This window comes from Pezoporus flaviventris, unplaced genomic scaffold (assembly GCF_033815535.1).
Source record: "Pezoporus flaviventris isolate CSIRO_AGI_PZ_B2104156 unplaced genomic scaffold, CSIRO_AGI_Pfla_v1 ptg000012l, whole genome shotgun sequence".
Taxonomy (NCBI): domain Eukaryota; kingdom Metazoa; phylum Chordata; class Aves; order Psittaciformes; family Psittacidae; genus Pezoporus; species Pezoporus flaviventris.
In genome coordinates this window covers 1-14,427 of record NW_026892560.1, presented here as the reverse complement: position 1 = coordinate 14,427, position 14,427 = coordinate 1, and the positions used below count along the sequence as shown (strand labels likewise).

General features: G+C 66.1%; 3 protein-coding genes across 3 annotated transcripts in view; 1 reads left to right on the top strand and 2 right to left on the bottom strand.

Moving 5' to 3' along the window:
• Window positions 1-2,625, bottom strand: part of NUP160 (nucleoporin 160) — a 30,716-nt gene extending 28,091 nt beyond the window's left edge. The window contains exons 1-2 of the mRNA XM_061450931.1: window positions 2,393-2,625; window positions 1,044-1,254 (exon numbers count right to left, since the gene is read on the bottom strand). Of these exons, the coding sequence (XP_061306915.1) occupies window positions 1,044-1,254; window positions 2,393-2,595 (414 nt within the window). The 5' untranslated portion in view covers window positions 2,596-2,625. The remainder of the gene's footprint in view (window positions 1-1,043; window positions 1,255-2,392) is intronic.
• A 1,505-nt stretch (window positions 2,626-4,130) lies between these two features.
• LOC133268066 (uncharacterized) lies at window positions 4,131-6,870 on the bottom strand. Its single transcript, XM_061450915.1, has 2 exons — window positions 6,148-6,870; window positions 4,131-4,262 (listed from the first exon to the last, which is right to left on the bottom strand). The coding sequence occupies exons 1-2, from the start codon at window positions 6,868-6,870 to the stop codon at window positions 4,131-4,133; spliced, it is 855 nt and encodes a 284-aa protein (XP_061306899.1).
• Window positions 6,871-6,968: 98 nt separating this feature from the next.
• LOC133268048 (pleckstrin homology domain-containing family G member 3-like) lies at window positions 6,969-13,485 on the top strand (the record flags this gene model as incomplete). The annotated part of the gene is given in 14 exon segments (XM_061450887.1): window positions 6,969-7,267; window positions 7,368-7,468; window positions 7,915-7,984; window positions 8,092-8,138; window positions 8,202-8,352; window positions 10,497-10,631; window positions 10,698-10,748; window positions 10,750-10,867; window positions 10,870-10,880; window positions 11,802-11,894; window positions 11,988-12,101; window positions 13,034-13,067; window positions 13,144-13,255; window positions 13,351-13,485. Coding segments are annotated over 14 exon segments (1,427 nt in total), but the record flags the coding sequence as incomplete, so codon positions are not given.
• Between the last annotated feature and the right edge of the window lie 942 nt (window positions 13,486-14,427).

Genomic DNA, 14,427 nt, shown 5'->3' with positions numbered 1-14,427 from the left:
TCCCAACCCAAATGAACCCTCTCCCAACAGGAAGTATGGGGTATGGGATAGGAGGGGAGGCTTTGGGGGGTCTGGGGCCTGTCCTGCCCCAGATGAATCCTGTCCTGGCCCGAATGAACCCTGTCCCAGCAGGAAGTATGGGGATAAGGGAGGCGGCTTTGGGTCCTATCCCAGCACCAACTAACCCTGTCCTGCCCAAATGATGTACCCCAAGGAGGTATGGGGATGGGGAAGGGGGCTTTGGGGGGTCTGGACCCTATCCCATCCCAAATGAACCCTGTCCCAGCAGGAAGCAGCATTTGATGCCCATACTGAGAAGCACACTGAGGCTGTTGATCTTTTGCAACACACTCAGAGGCTTCACTGAGAGCTCCTGATGAGCAGAAAGGGGGACAGGAGGGGGGGCAGAAAGGGGGACAGGATGGGGGGGCAGAAAGGGGGAAAGGAAGGGGGGCAGGAAGGGGGGAAGGAAGGGGGGCAGGAGGGGGGTGGGGAGGCAGGAAGGGGGACAGGAAGGGGGGAAGGAAGGGGCAGGAAGGGGGGAAGGATGGGGGGCAGGAAGGGGGGCAGGAAAGGAGCAGGAAGGGGGGAAGGATGGGGGGCAGGAAAGGGGCAGGAAGTGGGGCAGGAGGGGAGGCAGGAAGGGGGGGCAGGAAAGGGGCAGGAAGGGGGGAAGGAAGGGGGCAGGAAGGGGGGCAGAAGGAGGGCAGGAAGGGGGGCAGGAGGGGGGCAGGAAAGGGGGCAGGAAGGGAGGCAGGAGGGGGGCAGGAGGAGGGCAGGAAGGGGGGGCAGGAGGGGGGAAGGAAGGGGGCAGGAAGGGGGCAGGATGGGGGGCAGAAGGAGGGCAGGAAGGGGGGCAGGAGGGGGGCAGGAAAGGGGGCAGGAAGGGGGGCAGGAAGGGAGGCAGGAGGGGGGCAGGAAAGGGGCAGGAAGGGGGCAGGAGGGGGGCAGGAAGGGGGCAGGAAGGGGGCAGGAAAGGGGCAGGAGGGGGGCAGGAAGGGGGCAGGAAAGGGGCAGGAAGGGGGCAGGAGGGGGTCACTCACGCTGCGCTGCAGGCGGCAGGGGTGCGGCAGCAGCAGGCGGTGCACGCTCTGCCCGGTGAGCAGCAGCAGCACCAGGTGGCTCTGCGTCTCGCAGGCGTGCACCCCCCCGGGGAGCAGGGGGCAGCCGTGGATGCGGAGCCGCACGGCGTTGTGGAGCAGGTTCACGTCCAGGGACTCCTCCACCAGCTCCACGGCGTCTCCGGATGTGGTCCTGAGGGGACACGGGGAGGGAAAGGGGGAGAGTTCCCTAGGGGGCAAGAGGGGGGGAGCAGGAGGGGATCCTGCCCCTCTGCCCTGGGAGACCCTGCTCGGACACCGGCTCACCAGAGGGACATCCACCAGCTGCCCCGTCCCTGCCCCACTGCAGCGCTGGGCACAGCTCCCTTCTCCCCACAGAGGACGGCACCGTCCAGGAGCCGGCACAGACCCCGCGGCACAGACCCTGCTCTGGACCGAGCACATCCAAGGTGAGGCCTGGAGCTGCCTCGGCAGGGAACGGAACCCTCGGAGCCTCGGCACTGGGGAGCGGATCCGGAGGAGGCTCAGGGGCTGGAGCAGCTCCTGGATGGAGCCAGGCTGGGGGCACTGGGGCTGTGTGGAGAGCTCAGAGGAGCTTCGGTGTCTGAAGGGGGCTACAGGGATGCTGGGGAGGGCTCTGCATCAGGGACTGCACTGATGGGACATGGGGTGATGGGTTCAGACTGGAACAGGGGGAGCTCAGGTTGGAGATGAGGACCAGCTCTGGGGCAGCAACACAGGAGGGACGTGGAGCTGCTGCAGCAAGGCCAGAAGAGGCCATGAGGATGCTCTTGTATGGAGCCAGGCTGAGAAACCTGGGGCTGTGTGGAGAGCTCAGAGCAGCTTCAGTGCCTGAAGGGGGCTACAAGGATGCTGGGGAGGGACTCTTCATAGGGACTGGAGTGACAGGACAAGGGGTGATGGGTTCAGACTGAAACAGGGGGGATCCAGGTTGGAGATGAGGACCAGCTCTGGGGCAGCAGCACAAGAGGGACGTGGAGCTGCTGGAGCAAGGCCATGGGGATGCTGCAAGGGCTGGAGCAGCTCTGCTCTGGAGCCAGGCTGAGAGAGCTGGGCTGGGGCAGCCTGGACAAGAGAAGGCTCCTGAAGGGGAGACCTGAGAGCATCTCCAGTGCCTGAAGGGACTGCAGGAAAGCTGGAGAGGGGCTTGGGACAAGGGATGTAGGGACAGGCCAAGGGGAATGGCTTGAACCTGCCCGAGGGGAGACTGAGATGAGCTCTGAGGCAGAAGCTCTCCCCTGTGAGGTGCAGAGGCGCTGGCTGCCCGCGCCCCATCCCCGCAGCTCCAGGCCGCTCCGTTCCTCACTCACCACCTCACGAAGCGGTTCCTGGTGCCGGCCGCCAGCTGGGCGCTGTCCCGGTAGCAGAAGCCGCCCGCGCTGTCCCCGTAGCGGCCGGCGGGGAGCGGGGCCGTGCCCGGGGGGGTGAAGCCGAGCTCCGGGAGGCGCCGCGCTGGGCCCCGAGCGGCCGCGCTCAGCTCCAGGCAGCTCCGCTCCGGCAGCGCCGCCGCCATCTTGCCCGCCGCCTTCCCGCCTGGCCCGCGCGGGGCCTCACGGGAAGGGAGGAGGGGGGCAGTGTGGGGGCGCCCCCTAGCGGGCGGGCGGGATGGAGGAGGTGGGATTGGGGGGGGTATGGGAAAGGGAAAGGGGAATTTGGGGGGGTATGGGGGGGGATATGGGGGGATATGGGGGGTGTGGGAGGGGGAATGGGGATGTGGGGAGAGGGAAAGCGGAGGGAGGTTGGGGGGGTCTGTGGAAAGGGGATTTAGGGGGATATGGGGAGGGGTCTATGGAGAGGGGATGGTGTGGGTTGGGGAAGGATATGGGGGGAATGGGTACGGGAGGAGGGATGTGGGGAGAGGGAATAGGGTGTCTGGGAAAGGGGGGAGTTTGGGGGTGTCTGGAAGGGGCCGCTGTGGGGCCCATGGGGACGAGGTGGTACCCAGGTTTTGGGGCTCCCGTGTCGTGATGGGGACACGGGGATGGGGATGGAGCTGGGATCAGACCTGGGACAGAGGGTGCTGGGGGTGTGGGGCTCACTTGCGGTGCCCCACGTCTGCCCCATGGCTGCTGGCACTGGTAGAACCCCACGGGGTGCCCCGGTGGATCCGCACGCATCGCACTCAGGGCACCCCAGGACTGTGCCGGGACCACACTGGGAATGTGCCCAGCACCGCATTGGGAACGCTGGGAGGGGACTGGGAACCTATCGGGATCATCCCAGCACCACATTGGGACAGAACCAGCTCTGTACTGGGCTGATATAAGGACAGTGCCTGGACCATGCCCAACACCGTACTGGGACCATACCGGGACCATGCCCAACACCGTACTGGGACCGTGCCTGGCACCATCCTGGGACTACACTGGTACCATACTGGGACCGTGCCCAGCATCACACTGGTACCATAGTGGGACTGTGCCTAGCACCGTACTGGGACCATATTGGGGCTGTGCCCGGCACCATACTGGGACCATACTGGGACCATGCCCAGCATCACACTGGTACCATAGTGGGACCATGCTGGGCATCACACTGGTACCATAGTGGGATCATGCCCAGCACCGTACTGGGACTGTGCCCAGCGCCATACTGGGACCGTGCCCAGCACCGTACTGGTACCACAGTGGGACCGTGCCCAGCATCACACTGGTACCATAGTGGGACCGTGCCCAGCATCACACTGGTACCATAGTGGGACCGTGCCCAGCATCACACTGGTACCATAGTGGGACCGTGCCCAGCATCACACTGGTACCATAGTGGGACCGTGCCCAGCATCACACTGGTACCATAGTGGGACCGTGCCCAGCATCACACTGGTACCGTAGTGGGACCGTGCCCAGCATCACACTGGTACCGTAGTGGGACCGTGCCCAGCATCACACTGGTGCCGTAGTGGGACCGTGCCCAGCATCACACTGGTACCGTAGTGGGACCCTACCAGGACCAATGCCCCGACGGCACCCGGCACCGCACGGGGCCTGTACCGGGGCTGTACTGGGGCTGTACTGGCCCCATAGCGGGCCCGTACCGGTCGTTCCCCGTTCACGGGGCAGCCCGGGCGGGGCGGCCGCAGTCCCCGCCCCCGGGGCTCTCCCGCCGCTTCCTGCGGGCACGGACGGGCCGGGGCGGCGGCGGCGGAGCGCGGTGAGTCCGGCCCCGGGACACGGGGTCCCGCTGGGGAGGGAGGCGTCGGTGTCGGTCCCGGTGCCGGTGGAGCGGAACCCATCGGTGCCGGGGGTCCCGGTGGAGCGGGACCCATCGGTGCCGGGGGTGCCGGTGGGGTGGGATCCATCGCACCCCGGTGGAACCGGATCCGTGGGTCCCGTTGTGGCGGGAAGGAGCTGTTGTATTACCGTGGGTCCGTGCGGGAAGGAGCCGTGGGGCCCGGTGCTGTGTGCGCCGCTGGGGCCGCTGCTGTGTGCCTCAGTGGGGCAGAAGCTGTGGGTCCCCACGCGACGGGAGCTGTGGGTTCCGGGATGCCCAAGGCCTTGAATCGCAGCGGGGCAGGAGCGTTGGGTCCTGGACGGGGTGGGGGCTCCTGGTGAGCCGTGGGGCAGAGCTGTGGGTCCCGGCGGACAGCGGCTCCTGGGAGCCCTACGACCACGCACCCATGGGGCTGGGGGGGGGGGGGGGGGACGGGAACACACGGGACACCCCAGGCCCTTCGGAGGGGGCGCCCCCGAGGGCTGCGATGCGGGACCCCCATCCTCCTATGGCGCTGGGTGCCCGTTGGCCACGTCGGGGCCCCGTGGGCGCTCCGGGCAGCGGTGCCAGCAGCAGCCGGTGCCCTCGGTGCCAGCCGGGGCCGGGAGCGCCGGGCGCGCCGAGCCGCGGCAGCTGCGCCGGAGCCCGCAGGGACCCTGCCCGTTCCCAGGGAACGCTGGGATCCTTGGAAAACGCCTGGAAACGGGGCACCGCCTGCCCTTATATGGCTCTGCCAGGGCTGGCCTCGGCCCGGGGCGGGGGGGGGGGCCGTGCCTTGTGCCCCACGTTCCCCGTTGGAATGCGCCCGGCGGGGATGATCCCCGCTCCCCACGGCCCGAACGGCCCCGGCGCCTGCCTCGGTTTCCCCGCTTTGGGAACGGCTCCGTTTTGGGGAGCTGACCGGGAGCCCCCCGTTGGGGCGGCACCCAGGGGTCGCATCCAGCTCGGCACCCCAAGGGGAAGGGGGGGGGGGGTCCTTGTGCCCTGCGATGGGGCTGGGGGTTGAAGGTCAGGGCTAATCCCCACCGGAGCGGCCGCGGTGCTGGTGACGTGGGGCCGGTGCTGTAATCCCGAGCGGATTAGGGCAGCCGGGGGTGGCCGTCGGGGGCGGGATGCGGTGGCTGCAAATCCCATCACGTGGGGGGAGCATCAGTGTCGTCCCCCCCCATAGCGGGTACGGGCCACCCCCCCCAGTGCCCTTCCTGTCCCCCAGCGTAGGGGGTGATGGGGGTCGCTCTATGGGGTGATGCTGCAGGTCCGGTGCCCCCAGTGCCTGTGGGGCTTGGTCCCCCTGCTCAAGGCGGCCATGGGGCAAAGCAGAAGGATTTGGGGTTTGAGGGGTGCTGCTCCCCGAATCCCACAGCCCCGTGGTGCTGAGGGGGTGCCCCATGGCAGAACCAGCGTTTGGGGAGCTGCGACTGCAGCACAAGGGGTTGTTACGGTGCTGGGCCCCACTTGGGGGTCACCACAGTGGGGTTTTGGTGCTGGGCCCCACTTGGGGGTCACTGTGGTGGGGTTTTAGTGCTGGGCCCCACTTGGGGGTCACCACAGTGGGGTTTTGGTGCTGGGCCCCACTTGGGGGTCACTGTGGTGGGGTTTTAGTGCTGGGCCCCACTTGGGGGTCACCACAGTGGGGTTTTGGTGCTGGGCCCCACTTGGGGGTCACCGCAGTGGGGTTTTGGTGCTGGGCCTCACTTGGGGGTCACCGCGGTGGGGTTTTGGTGCTGGGTCCCACTTGGGGGTCACCGCAATGGGGTTTTAGTGCTGGGCCCCACTTGGGGGTCACCACGGTGGGGTTTTGGTGCTGGGTCCCACTTGGGGGTCATCGCGGTGGGGTTTTGGTGCTGGGTCCCACTTGGGGGTCACCGCAATGGGGTTTTAGTGCTGGGCCCCACTTGGGGGTCACCGCGGTGGCGTTTTGGGGGCTCGCACAGGGAAGCCATGGGGAGGGCGGCGGCGGGCTGGCGGCCATGCGGCGCGATGGGGAGGCGCTGGCGGGAACCGGCCTGACCGGTTCGGTGCTGGCACCCCCAGTGCCGGGGGGCTCGGTCCGCCCCGGCACCGGCACGTGGCCCGGCTGAAGGTCACCGTCCCCAAGGCCACCCGCGCTGGTCACACACTGTCCCCTTGGCCACCAAGCCCGTTGCAGGCAATGGACGGGGTTTGGGTGCCGCAGCCCCGGTGGCACCGAGCGGTTGCGGTGCCGCAGGAGGATCCCGGTGGCACGCGGTGGTCCGGAAGGGCGAGCCGGTGCTGAGCTCACCGGGAAGGTGTCCCGTGGGCGCGGTGCTGACGCACGGCCCCGGCGCTGGGCCGTGGGGTGGGGGCTTGGTGTGGCCGTGGCATTGGGCCCACTGTGGTGCTGTGTCCTTAGGGAGCACGGTCCCCACGTCCTGGGATGCGTGATCTGGCACTGGGGTAAGGTTGGGGGGGGGATGACACCCCCAAATCTCAGTGCTACAGTGGGTGGGAGGCCTTGGCCCGGCCACGGGTGGGTTCTATCCTGCCTTGCTTGATCCATAACTGAGGAATTTGGGGGTTTGGGGGTGCTGGTGCTCAGCCTGGAGGCCTCAGCCATCAGGTCAACCCAAGGGCTCTTTATGGTGCAGTGACCCCCCCGCCTTGACCTGAAGCACTGCCCAGAGCCCGGGGTGTCTCCGCACCCCATAACCACTCCGCTCTCCCCCCCCAGACCCCCACCGGTGCCGGGGGATGCCGGAATGCCGGTGCCCGCCTGCCCTGCCCTGAGCGCGGCGCCGCATCCCGGCTGCGCCATGGAGCATCCAAGCGGGAGCGGGGCCGAGCCGTGGGCCGAGGGGGAGCACAACAGCAACAACAACGCTGCGCCGGCGGCGTGGCCGGGACTGGCACCGTTTGGTGGCCCTGGTGCTGAGCCCAGTTACCTGGGCCGCGTGGTGCTGGAGATCGTGGAGTCGGAGCGGACCTATGCCCGCGACCTGCGCAGCATCGTGGAGGTGGGTGCTGGCATCGGGGGGGGGGCACCCCATGGATGGGGCTATGGGTTGGGGGGGGGCTGGCTGGTAGCACCGGTGGTGCCACTGTGCTGTCCATTAGGGTTACCTGGGGAAGATCATCGACGCCGAGGAGGCGGTGCTGCGGCCGGAGCAGGTCAGCGCGCTCTTTGGGAACATCGAGGACATCTACGAGCTCAGCAGGTGGGTGCTGGTTGTGGGGGGGGAACGGGGGCACACACATGGGGCCACCCCATGGTGTGGATGGGACAGGAGGGGGGGGTCTGCTGTTAGCTAGGCTGAGAGCATCGGGGAAGAGGAGGTGCGTGGGGAGCTCAGAGCAGCCCCCAGTGTCTGGAGGGGGCTATGGGGATGCTGGGGACGGGCTCTGCATCAGGGACGGGAGCGATGGGACAAGGGGTGATGGGTTCAGACTGGAGCAGGGGGGATCCGGTTGGATGTAAGGCAGGAATTCATCACCGTGAGGGTGCCCAGAGAAGCTGTGGCTGCCCCATCCCTGGCAGTGCTCAAGGCCAGGTTGGACACAGGGGCTTGGAGCAAGCTGCTCTGGTGGAAGGGGTCGGAGTTGGCGCCGGAGGAGCTTCGAGCTCCCCTCATCCCACCCCATCCCGTGCCCGCTGTGCCCCCAGCGCCCTGCTGCAGGACCTGGAGAGCTGCGCCAGCGACCCGGTGGCCGTGGCCGTTTGCTTCGTCACCCGGGTAAGGTTTTGGGGGGTGTTTGTTGGGATGCGCGGTGCCGAGCACCATGAAGGGCTGGGGGGCACCGGGGCCGCGGCGAGCTCTCACGGCGCTGCCGTTGCCCGCAGAGCCAGGAGTTCTCCATCTACACCCAGTACTGCAATAACTACCCCAGGTGAGTGCGGGGCTGGGGCGGGCAGGGGCCGGGCAGGGGCTGAGCCCGCTTCCTCGCCCGCAGCTCGGTGGCGGCGCTGGCCGAGTGCATGCGGAGCAAGGCGCAGGCGCGGTTGCTGCGCGAGTGCCAGGAGCGGCTGCGCCACGCGCTGCCCCTCGGCGCCTTCCTGCTCAAGCCCGTCCAGAGGATCCTCAAGTACCACCTCCTGCTGCAGGTGAGGTGGTGCCGGCACCGCTGCGGCACGGGCACACAGCATGGCATGGGGACATGGCACTGCATGGGGACATGGCACTGCATGGGGACATGGCACTGCATGGGGACATGGCATTTGCATGGGGACATGGCACTGCATGGGGACATGGCATGGGGACATGGCATTGCATGGGGACATGGCACTGCATGGGGACATGCATGGGGACATGGCACTGCATGGGACATGGCACTGCATGGGGACATGGCATGGGGACATGGCACTGCATGGGGACATGGCACTGCATGGGGAATGGCATGGGGACATGGCACTGCATGGGGACATGGCAACTGCAGGGGGACATGGCATTGCATGGGGACATGGCACTGCATGGGGACATGGCATTGCATGGGGACATGGCATGGGGACATGGCATTGCATGGGGACATGGCATGGGGACATGGCACTGCATGGGGACATGGCACTGCATAGGGACATGGCATGGGGACATGGCATTGCATGGGGACATGGCACTGCATGGGGACATGGCACTGCATAGGGACATGGCATGGGGACATGGCATTGCATGGGGACATGGCACTGCATGGGGACATGGCATGGGGACATGGCATTGCATGGGGACATGGCACTGCATGGGGACATGGCATGGGGACATGGCATTGCATGGGGACATGGCATGGGGACATGGCATGGGGACATGGCATTGCATGGGGACATGGCATGGGGACATGGCACTGCATGGGGACATGGCATTGCATGGGGACATGGCACTGCATGGGGACATGCACTGCATGGGGACATGGCATGGGGACATGGCATTGCATGGGGACATGGCACTGCATGGGGACATGGCATGGGGACATGGCATTGCATGGGGACATGGCATGGGGACATGGCACTGCATGGGGACATGGCATTGCATGGGGGACATGGCATTGCATGGGGACATGGCACTGCATGGGGACATGGCATTGCATGGGGACATGGCATTGCATGGGGACATGGCATTGCATGGGGACATGGCATGGGCAGCAGTGTGGCATGGGGACATGGCATGGATGCATGGCATGGCATGGGCAGCAGTGTGGTACGGGACATGGCATTGCATGGGGACATGGCATGGGGACATGGCATGGCATGGGCAGCAGTGTGGCACTGGCACCATTGTAGCATAGGGACATGGCGTTGCGTGGGCAGCAGTGTGGCACGGGGACATGGCATGGGTGCATGGCACAGGCACACAGCATGGCATGGGCATCAGTGTGGCATGGGTTACATGGCACGGTGACATGGCATGGGGACATGGCATGGCATGGGCTGCAGTGTGACATGAGGATATGGCATGGGCACACAGCATGGTATGGGCAGCAGTGTGGCACAGGGACATGGCATGGGGCCATGGCATTGCATGGGCAGCAGTGTGGCACGGGGACATGGCATGGGCACACAGCGTGGCCTGGGCAACAGTGTGGCATGGGTGCATGGCATGGCATGGGTGCATGGCATGAAGAGCTGGCGTGGTGTGGGTGCATGGTATGGAGAGCTGGTGTGGTGTGGGTGCATGGCATGGCTTGGGTGCATGGCATGAAGAGCTGGCATGGTGTGGGTGCATGGCATGGCATGGGTGCATGGTATGGAGAGCTGACGTGGTGTGGGTGCATGGCACGCATGGGTGCATGGTATGGAGAGTTGGCTTGGTGTGGGTGCATGGCATGCATGGGTGCATGGCATGGAGAGCTGGCGTGGTGTGGGTGCATGGCATGGCATGGGTGCATGGTATGTAGAGCTGGCTTGGTGTGGGTGCATGGCACGCATGGGTGCATGGTATGGAGAGCTGGCGTGGTGTGGGTGCATGGCATGGCATGGGTGCATGGCATGGAGAGCTGGCGTGGTGTGGGTGCATGGCATGGCTTGGATGTATGGCATGGGTGCATGGCATGGCATGGATGTATGGCATGGAATGCACGGCCCGGCCCAAGCACCCAGCACGACACAGCCACCCCCCGGGCACCCAGCGCACTCCATAGCCCTGGCATGGCACAGGGACGTGGCAGGAGCATGGGCTCCCGGCACGGCCGAGCCAGCTGCTGCGGTGCCCCCCGCCCCGGCACCACGCACGCCTCCAACGCCGCGTGCTGTGCCGGCAGGAGATCGCCAAGCACTTCGAGCACAAATCCGGCGACGACTACGACCTGGTGCTGGAGGCCATCGACACCATGACCTGCGTGGCCTGGTACATCAACGACATGAAGCGCAAGCACGAGCACGCCATCCGGCAGCAGGTGGGGACCGGCGGCACCGGGGCGCGCGGCCCCGCGGCGCCGGTGATGCCAATGGGACCCCCGCAGGAGATCCAGTCCCTGCTGCTGGGCTGGAAGGGGCCGGACCTGACCAGTTACGGGGGAGCTGGTGCTGGAGGGCACGTTCCGGGTGCAGCGCGCGCGCCACGAGCGCGCCGTGTTCCTCTTCGACAAGACCCTGCTCATCACCAAGCGCCGCGGTGACCACTACGGCTACAAGAGCACATCCCGGTGAGCGCCCGAGGGGGCATGGGGGGGGAGCCGTGGGGCAGTGGGGGGGGGATAACGGGGAGGGACCGGGGGGGGGGCTGGGGGGTGTTGGGGATGGAGAAGCTAGGGGGGGATGGGGATGGGGGATTGGGATGGGGGCGGGGATGGGGGGGATTGGTGGGGGCTGGGGATGGCAAACCTAGGGGGTGATGGGGATGGGGGATTGGGATGGGTGCTGGGATGGGGGGGAACCAGGGTGGGTGCTGGGGATGGGGAGGACTGATGGATGCTGGGATGGGGGGACTGGTGGGTGCTTGGATGGGGGGCTGGTGGGTGCTGGGGATGAAGAACCTAGGGGTGATGGGGATGGGGGATTGGATGGGTGCTGGGATGGGGGGGACTGATGGGTGCTGGGGATGGGGAGGACTGATGGATGCTGGGATGGGGGGACTGGTGGGTGCTTGGATGGGGGGCTGGTGGGTGCTGGGGATGAAGAACCTAGGGGTGATGGGGAAGGGGGATTGGATGGGGGCTGGGGATGGAGAACCTAAGGGGTGCTGGGGATAGGGGATTGGGATGGGTGGTGGGATGGGGGTGACCGGTGGGTGCTGGGGATGGAGAACCTAAGGGGTGATGGGGATGGGGGATTGGATGGGTGCTGGGGATGGAGAACCTAAGGGGTGCTGGGGATAGGGGATTGGGATGGGTGCTGGGATGGGGGTGACCGGTGGGTGCTGGCAATGGGGACCCCAAGGTGTGCTGGGGAACCAGGATGGGTGCTGGGGCTGGGGTCCCAGGGGGAGTTAGGGAACGCTGGGGGTGCTGGGGTCTAATCGGGTGGTGGGGACCAGGATGGGTGCTGGGGGATGGGGAGCCCAGAGGGCACGGGGATGGGGGTGTGTGGTGGGTGCTGAGCTGGGTCTCTGAGGGCCTCCCCCGCAGTGCTCCTCACTGATGCTGATCGAGAGCACCCGGGACTCGCTCTGCTTCAGCCTGGCGCACTACAAGCACATCAAGCAGCAGCACTGCCTGCAGGTGGGTGCGCGCCGGCCGTGGGGCAGGGAACCCCTGGGGACCCCCATGCCCACCCTCTGTGCCCCCCCCATCCGTCCTCCTCGTCCTCCCCAGGCCAAGAGCGTGGAGGAGAAGCGGCTGTGGACCCATCACATCAAGCGGCTCATCCTGGAGAACCACCACGCCATCATCCGCAGAAGGTGAGGGGAAGGGGACGCTCCCCAGGCTGTGGTGCCCACGGGGCAGTGGGGGTGGGTTCACCCATCTTCTCCCCATCTTCACCCCATCCTCACCCCATCCTCACCCCATCCTCACCCCATCTTCTCCCCATCCTCACCCCATCTTCACCCCATCTTCACCCCCATCCTCACCCCATCCTCACCCCATCTTCACACCATCTTCACCCCATCCTCACCCGTCTTCACCCCATCCTCACCCCATCCTCACCCCATCTTCTCCCCATCCTCACCCCATCTTCACCCCATCAACCCCATCCTCACCCCATCTTCACCCCATCTTCACCCCATCCTCTCCCCATCCTCACCCCATCCTCACCCCATCCTCACCCCATCCTCACCCCATCTTCCCCCCATCTTCACCCCATCTTCACCCCATCTTCACCCCATCCTCACCCCATCCTCACCCCATCCTCACCCCATCTTCTCCCCATCTTCACCCCATCCTCACCCCATCCTCACCCCATCCTCACCCCATCTTCTCCCCATCTTCTCCCCATCCTCACCCCATCTTCACCCCATCCTCACCCCATCCTCACCCCATCTTCACCCCATCTTCACCCCATCCTCACCCCATCCTCACCCCATCCTCACCCCATCTTCTCCCCATCTTCACCCCATCCTCACCCCATCCTCACCCCATCCTCACCCCATCTTCTCCCCATCCTCACCCCATCCTCACCCATCTTCACACCATCTTCACCCCATCCTCACCCCGTCTTCACCCCATCCTCACCCCATCCTCACCCCATCCTCACCCCATCCTCACCCCATCCTCACCCCATCCTCACCCCATCTTCACCCCATCCTCACCCCATCCTCACCTCCTCACCCCACCTCACCCCCTCTCTCCATCCTCACCCCACCTCACCCCCTCTCTCCATCCTCACCCCATGCATCTCTCCCCATCTCCCTCCTCCCCAGGCTAAAGAAGCCATCCTGGAGATGGATCTGTTCTGTGAGTGCCACCCACGCCCCGCGCTCCCCTCCCTGCCCTCCTCTGTCCCCCCCTTTGTCACCCCCTGTCCCCACAGACCCCCCTCGCCTGCCCCGCTGCAGCCCCGAGCGCCTCAAGAAGAGCTGGTCCTGCCAGCCCCTGGAGGAGCCCGTGGCCGAGCCGCGCCAGGGCCGGCGCCAGTCGGGTGAGCCCCACAGCCCCATCGTCCCCATCCCTGAGCCGTGGCTCACGGCGACACCCACGGGGTGCCAGCGCCGATGGGGGTGTCCCGGTCCCCACAGAGCCCCTTCCAGCGCCAGGACCACAGCGAGGTGCCACCGGAGCACACGCAGGGGCACATGGGGCGCAGGCAGTCGGGTGCGGATGCGGCTGGGAGCGGGGTGGTTGGGGTGGCGGTGGGGTTTGGGGTGGGATGGGATGGGATGGGATGGGATGGGATGGGATGGGATGGGATGCCAGTGGGGTTGGGGATGGAGTGGGGTGCTAATGGGGTTTGGGGTGGGATGGGATGCCAATGGGGTTGGGGATGGAGTGGGGTGCTAATGGGGTTTGGGGTGGGATGGGATGCCAATGGGGTTGGGGATGGAGTGGGGTGCTAATGGGGTTTGGGGTGGGATGGGATGCAATGGGGTTGGGGATGGAGTGGGGTGCTAATGGGGTTTGGGGTGGGATGGGATGCCAATGGGGTTGGGGATGGAGTGGGGTGCTAATGGGGTTTGGGGTGGGATGGGATGCCAATGGGGTTGGGGATGGAGTGGGGTGCTAATGTGGTTTGGGATGGGATGCCAATGGGGTTGGGGATGGAGTGGGGTGCTAATGGGGTTTGGGATGGGGTAGGGTGCCAATGGGGTTGGGGATGGAGTGGGGTGCTAATGGGGTTTGGGGTGGGATGGGATGCCAATGGGGTTGGGGATGGAGTGGGGTGCTAATGGGGTTTGGGGTGGGATGGGATGCCAATGGGGTTGGGGATGGAGTGGGGTGCTAATGGGGTTTGGGGTGGGATGGGATGCCAATGGGGTTGGGGATGGAGTGGGGTGCTAATGGGGTTTGGGGTGGGATGGGATGCCAATGGGATTGGGGATGGAGTGGGGTGCTAATGGGGTTTGGGGTGGGATGGGATGCCAATGGGGTTGGGGACGGAGTGGGGTGCTAATGGGGTTTGGGGTGGGATGGGATGCCAATGGGGTTGGGGATGGAGTGGGGTGCTAATGGGGTTTGGGGTGGGGATGGGATGCCAATGGGATTGGGGATGGAGTGGGGTGCTAATGGGGTTTGGGGTGGGATGGGATGCCAATGGGGTTGGGGACGGAGTGGGGTGCTAATGGGGTTTGGGGTGGGATGGGATGCCAATGGGGTTGGA

Excerpts from the sequence above, each read along its gene's own strand:
- LOC133268066 (XM_061450915.1), bottom strand. The coding sequence starts at position 6,870 with ATGGCTGAGGCCTCCAGGCTGAGCACCAGCACCCCCAAACCCCCAAAT. Across the intron at positions 4,263-6,147 it reads CCCATTGCGGTGACCCCCAA|CGGGACCCCGTGTCCCGGGG; the intron begins GTGGGACCCAGC and ends CTCCCTCCCCAG.